The sequence below is a fragment of the Hipposideros armiger genome, unplaced genomic scaffold (genome assembly GCF_001890085.2).
Source record: "Hipposideros armiger isolate ML-2016 unplaced genomic scaffold, ASM189008v1 scaffold_61, whole genome shotgun sequence".
In the NCBI taxonomy this organism is placed as follows: Eukaryota; Metazoa; Chordata; class Mammalia; order Chiroptera; family Hipposideridae; genus Hipposideros; species Hipposideros armiger.
The window spans coordinates 3,590,433-3,596,752 of NW_017731411.1; the positions used below are offsets into that span (position 1 = coordinate 3,590,433).

Consider the following 6,320-nt stretch of genomic DNA (forward strand, 5'->3'; position numbering starts at 1 on the left):
TTTTGTTTTGTTTTGTTTTTACACAGGTTTATCCAGCATCCAAAAAACTTTGGACTAATTGCATCCTACTTGGAAAGGAAGGTAAGAAATTGTTCGCATTGGGAATGTGTATAGGTTTGTGGTGGTTGCTACTTTGAAATTTTTGTGCTCTAGTATCCAAAAGTAGTTAAATAGAGCTGATTTTTGCAAAGGGCTTGCTATAGAAGAGAGTCTCATGGGACTAGTATAGTGATATTTACAATTACATTGATCACAAATCCTAAGCACAGAACACGAACTAGTTTTCATGTTTAATGAAAAATGACCTGATGTTGTATTTCCCTAAGAACACATAGAATTCCATGCGTTTTGAACCTCATTAAATTTCTAATTAAAATATCAAGGCCCTGATTATCCCTGAATTTTTTTCACAGTGGATTGAATGCAGTGTTTTTGAGCAAAATATTTAAAGAGACATTTTGAATGTTTATATATATGCAGTAAGAAAGGGAATTTAGTTACTGGTTAGTAAGAAAGTGCTTGACTGTTTCTGATAGTTTTTGGTATTTTTTACGTAATTTGGATTAAGACAACTGTAATTACCCATTAATATAGTAGATATAATATATATATAGTATTTGTAGAGCCTAGATATTGATTTAAAATGCTAGCCATGTGTATTTGTCCTCAGTTTACACTTTGTGAGAATACCAGATGTTTTCCTTGAAAGTATTATTTGATTAAAAAAAAAATTATTTCATTGGATCTTCAAAAATATTTTTTTTGCTTATAGAGTGTTCCTGATTGTGTTTTATATTACTACTTAACCAAGAAAAATGAGAATTATAAAGCCCTAGTAAGACGGAATTATGGAAAACGCAGAGGAAGAAACCAGGTGTGTGTCATTACTGTGTAGAAGATATTTCAGGGTTGGTGGAAATATAAAGACAAAATTGTTATAGCAGGAGCTTGGTACTTAATGTGTATTTTGGGGATTGACGTTTCTATTAAATTAATTAGGATATTATGAACATATTACTATTATTTTGAAGTTAATGTATATAACATGGTGTATGTTCTATTTTGAATATTTTAAGTTTCTAGTGTGATAAAATTAGAATAGTTTTATACTTCCATGTTATCTAAGTCATTTATGTCAGTGTTAACAGTAATAATGTAATTAAAGATGAGATCCTTTAGGCCTTATTTAGTATACCATCTTTACCAGTCATTTTGTTTGAGGAGGGGATGGGTAGAGTAAGGAAGAGAAATATAGCATGGTAGCCAGAGTAGAGGGTGGTTTATTGAAATACCTGGGACCTGATTTTGTTTCAGATTAACTTCATTTTGGGAGTTTTAGATGGCTTAAGTTTTAAAAAGCACTTGACCTAGAAAGACCGTTTTTAATACAGTGCAGTATGGTTTCACAGTTGCAACTCAGTAGTTTAAAAATTGTTTCCCCCCAAATAAATAGTCAGCAGTTGTCGCAGCTCATGTGCTTTACTAGTGAGGCTGCTGGGGTGATGCAATCCCCCTTTGCTCTCTAGACCCAGATAAAACTCGCAGTATGGGATTGTGTGTGTGAGCTGGAACAGCTGCTGACTGTTCATTAGCGTTCCTAAATCTGTTCTGGTTTCCTCAAACAGCCACCCTTTCTTCCCTTGGTTGCCCTGGTCACCAGATACAGGTTATTTGACAGTTTTCTCATTATTTGTAGCCATAACCTTTTTGTGTTCTGGGTCATTGTTTCCTACAGAGCACTACCACCTCATAAGATGTGATTACGTATTCTTCAGAAATAGTATTTCCTGGTCAAAAAAGTATAGGGACTATTTCACCAGTCAACTGTGTAAAATGCTGCTGGAAGTTGAGTCAGCTGAGGTGGTCTTGATAGGCATTTTCAGTGGATTGGTGAGGGGGCCAGAAATAAGATGATAGTGAACTGAAGGGGGTATAGAAGGTGAGGAAGTGGCGGTAGTACAAGTGTAGCCTTATTAGTAAGATTTACTTATAAAGGGGACAGAGTAATAGGTGGTAGAGCTGATGAGGATCAGAAGGGAGGAAAAGAGCATGCTTGTGTAGTGGTGGGACGAATACTGTAGGACAAAGGGGTAGATGTTTGTAGAGCTCGGGAGATTTATGACCTGAAGGGCAGCAAATGGAATGTTGGCAGAGAGTTGGAACACTTCCACTAAAGGAGCTCCCTGCTCCTTATGAAGTTGAACCATGGTTCTTTAGCCGCAGGTGCTAGAGCCCATTTATGTTTTAAACAAGGTTCAGCTACCAGTTTTTAACAACAGCTTTATTCCTAATTACAAGCTAGTATTTATAACTTTAATTTTATTTTTAGAAATTGTATATGCTGCTGTTTAATATTTTTGCTCCCAGATAACGTAAGGGGATAATTTCATATTTATTATACCTTATCTTTGCTGGATTAGCAGTCTGTTGCTTGTGATGATAGAGGAGAAAGCTCTAGCAGGAAGTTTTGAGTGACAGGGAATGTTGCTGTTACTCTGAAACATTTGTTTTCTATCTGCAAGTTATTTGGGCACTATTTCACTCCTCTGTGTACACTTGTCCTTGTTAAATTTCAACCATATTAGTTTTTTCTTGTGCACTTTCTTGTCTCTGTGCTAGCACCCTTAGCACATCCCAGAATGCATTTGCAGAACTGACATTTTCCATATGTACCCTCACCTTGACCTGAACCTTAGGAATTCTTGCTCCCAGGTAGGTTCAGTTTTGATTTGGCCAGCCTTTCCAACAGCTTAATCCTGCCCACATTAGCTTTTAGGTTATTACCTTGAAGATTTTCTCTCTAGTTTTTTTTTTTTTTTTAAANGTTGTTCAGCATCTTAGCTGTAGAGGGCAGTGTCACTGGCCCTCATATGTGGGATCCGAACCGGGGCCCTCTGGCATCCCAAGCCAGCTCTTAACTAACTCACCACTCGGCCAGCCCAAGAACTTTTATTTTGAATATAAAATTTCATTATCAACTATCAAAGATTATGTCTTGATAAATTTAATATTTAATCATGCTGTTGAATCTAAATTTAAGTGAATAGTTTGAAATTAATTCTTTAGTTCTTGAAAATACCCATTTCTTTGGAAATGACAGTTAATAAGAGTAGACTTGAATATCTCTTATCTCTTTGTCCTTCATTACCTACCAACATAAACAGTATTAAGTTGGTTGCTAATTAAGAAATTCTTTTATAGTGGTAGTTTCTGATTTGGTTTACTTTAGAGAACAAATATTTTACAAAGGTAAAAACTTTAATTTTCTTCTTTACTGTCTCATGTAAGAGTCATGTAAGCCCCTTTAATTATGATTAAGTTTTTGTGAGAGATGATGGTTGTGTTTTTTACCCTCCTTTAAAAAATATTTGATATAGTTTTCTAAGTCTGCTATTCTATTCTATGGAAGGCTGGCAAAAGACTGGCATTTGTTGTTTTCTAGAAGTTTCCCATTAATAGTTTTATCATTTGAACTTGGGCATGTAACGTTTAAATCTTAATCTCAGCATTTAAATTGTTAATTTTATAGATGACTCAAGCAAATTACTTAAAAGTAGTTAATGGAATTTTAGTTTTCTTCTCTGACTTCTAGTTGGTTAAAAAAAGTCTTATTCAGAAAAATAATCTATTGGGTTGTCGGAAAAGTCATGATGTATTTTTTCTGTTTTTTTTTGTTGCAAAAATGTGTCATGACTCTTGCGACAACCCAATATATAAGAGTAATTTAATTTATATGTCTTCTTTATAAAAGGCTTTTAAATATATTTATAATTTCTTCCTCATATTTAGAGTTGGGCAGAGGGGAGCTGGTCTTTCAGCCACTATTGCTAGGAGTGAGCATGAGATTTCTGAGATTATCGATGGGCTCTCTGAGCAGGAGGTAAGAAAATTAATTGATTTAATTCAAGTTAATTCATTAATTATTCAGGAATTTTAGCTTCATACCAGAGGAACTAAGGGTTTCTTTGTATATAAATGAGGGAACATTTGTGGAGTTGGACTGTTCCGATGACTGTGGCCAACCAACCATTGAGGGTTTTAAAGAAGGTGGTCACATGATCGTATTGGCGTTGTACAGATATGGTTTTGGCAACAGGGAGGCATGGAAAGAGATGAAGGAGGATGTTACGATAATAATAAGGACCTGAGTCAGAACAACAGTGGTAGGGATGTACAGGAGGGGATTGATTGAGGAGATGAATAGATGGTAGAATGAACAGGACAAGATGGATGAATTAAGTGTTGGGGTGAGAAAGGAGAGAAATGGAAAGTGACTCCCTGGTTTCTAGGTTACAGGACTGAACTGGTGGTGCCATTTCATAATATAGCAGAAGAGCATGTATTTTGCATATATTTGTATGTTCACTTGGTGGGATCTCCAAAGGCTGCTCTCTAACCAAGTGAGCTTTGGACAGAGATAGAATGTGATATTAAATAAAGCAATGATGAATAAGAATAAATTTCAGTCCCTAGCACTGAGTCTTCTTAGCTATGTTCAAACTGTCTCTTAAAGTTGGTGTAAAGGCATCCATCTATTTTGCAAGTTTTGATTTTTATAACATGGCTTTTAAAAACCTCATCTCTAAATTCTGAAGGTCTTGCTTATTTGAATGAAGTAGTCCCTTAAATAATGATCAGAGACAATGATTACATTGCTATATTTCAAAATTTGTGGCCATAATCCCTACAATGATGACTAAACCTATGTTAAATTTCTTAGCTGGATTTTTGACTGATTCTAAGTATCCAAAACTAGTATTAATGGAGGTGATTTCAAGCTAATGTGTCTGCTCCAAATAGTACTTTTGTGTTCAAACTCATTGAGAGTACCCCATAAAATTATAGACTAGTAAGGCAATAACCACATCTCTGAGGAGAAGTTTTAGGGAAAAACCTAGCCTTATGTTGGGGTCAATACTTGTAATTTTGTTAATTTTTTTCTTGGAAGTTTGTGCTTATAAACTTAATGAATTAAACTTTGGGAAAAATAAATTGTAAAGATGTAACAGTTTTTGTTGAAATTATAAGGATAATAGTCTTAAATTTCCGATGGAAAGATTATATAAGATTAGCAAGAAGTATTTAATACTTAAGTGAATTTACTTAATTTAAAATCAGTGGTCTTAGGATTTTGGTGCCTGTTTGCTTATTTTTCCTGCTTATTTTCTAAAATGATGTTAAGATTTGTTCTCTAAAATGATGTTAAGACTTTTAAAAATGAGACTAAATATAATTAAAATGCTTCATAAGGTCATGAACTTGAACTTGACATTACTTTGTATCCTCTACAAAGGATTTTTGTAAATGGAATTTGTAAAAATTCCATTACCTGAAAGATCAGCTTCGTTTAAATCAAGAACTATTCTCATATTATGGCAGTGGATTATAAAAAAAAATATGTATACTCTCTGCCTCTACAATCCATTGAATAGATATTTGTTAGATTTATGAATTTTTACTGTATATTAGACATTATATGTACTATTGTCATTAAACTACATTATGTGTTTTTTTAGTGTATATTAAGACAGTTGGTCTGTGGCCCTCTTTAAATTTTATTTTATGTAAATTGGTTTTTGTTTTGTTTTGTTCTGTTTTGTTTTGGTGCAGAATAATGAGAAACAAATGCGGCAGCTCTCAGTGATCCCGCCTATGATGTTTGATGCAGAACAAAGACGGGTCAAGTTTATTAACATGAATGGGCTTATGGAGGACCCTATGAAGGTTTATAAAGATAGGCAGTTTATGAATGTTTGGACTGACCATGAGAAGGAGATCTTTAAGGACAAGTAATTTAAATTTTAAATTATTATCTAATAAAAGCTTACATAAATTAGTAAAAAGTATTTGGCATTTACTTGTAAATTGGTTTTTCCAAAAACTTGGCCCCATTTTGGCATTTGAATGGATACTCTGGAAAGTAGAGAATATAGATTTGACATGATCTTCCTAAAAGTTTATAGGTGGAAATATAGGTAACAGATAAGAACTAGGGTTATGGAGTCACGTTAAAAGTGGTACCAAAACTTGGATGGTTCCTGAATCACCTGGAGGTGCTTTTTAAAAGTATTGGTTTCTGTGCTCTAACATAGACCAATCCAGTCAGTTCCTGCTGGGTGGATGGTGCCTAGGAATCTCTGCCCTTTTTAAAAGACTCCAGTGATTTTACACTTGTTCCTCAGACTGGCAGCTAGGAATCACTGGGAATTAGTCTGTACATGATATTTCTATTCCCAAGGTTTTTTTCCCCCCTCTCTTTTTGAGTTGTTAAAATGTGTGTGTGTGTGTGTGTGTGTGTGTGTGTGTGTGTGTGTGTGTGT

General features: G+C 34.4%; 1 protein-coding gene across 1 annotated transcript in view; it reads left to right on the forward strand.

Annotated features, from left to right (window-relative positions):
* Nucleotides 1–6,320, forward strand: part of LOC109382177 (nuclear receptor corepressor 1) — a gene marked incomplete at its 5' end in the record, with an annotated part of 104,765 nt that continues 98,445 nt past the window's right edge. Inside the window, 2 exons of the mRNA XM_019641488.1 lie at nucleotides 1–81; nucleotides 773–874. Coding sequence (XP_019497033.1) covers nucleotides 1–81; nucleotides 773–874 — 183 coding nt within the window. The remainder of the gene's footprint in view (nucleotides 82–772; nucleotides 875–6,320) is intronic.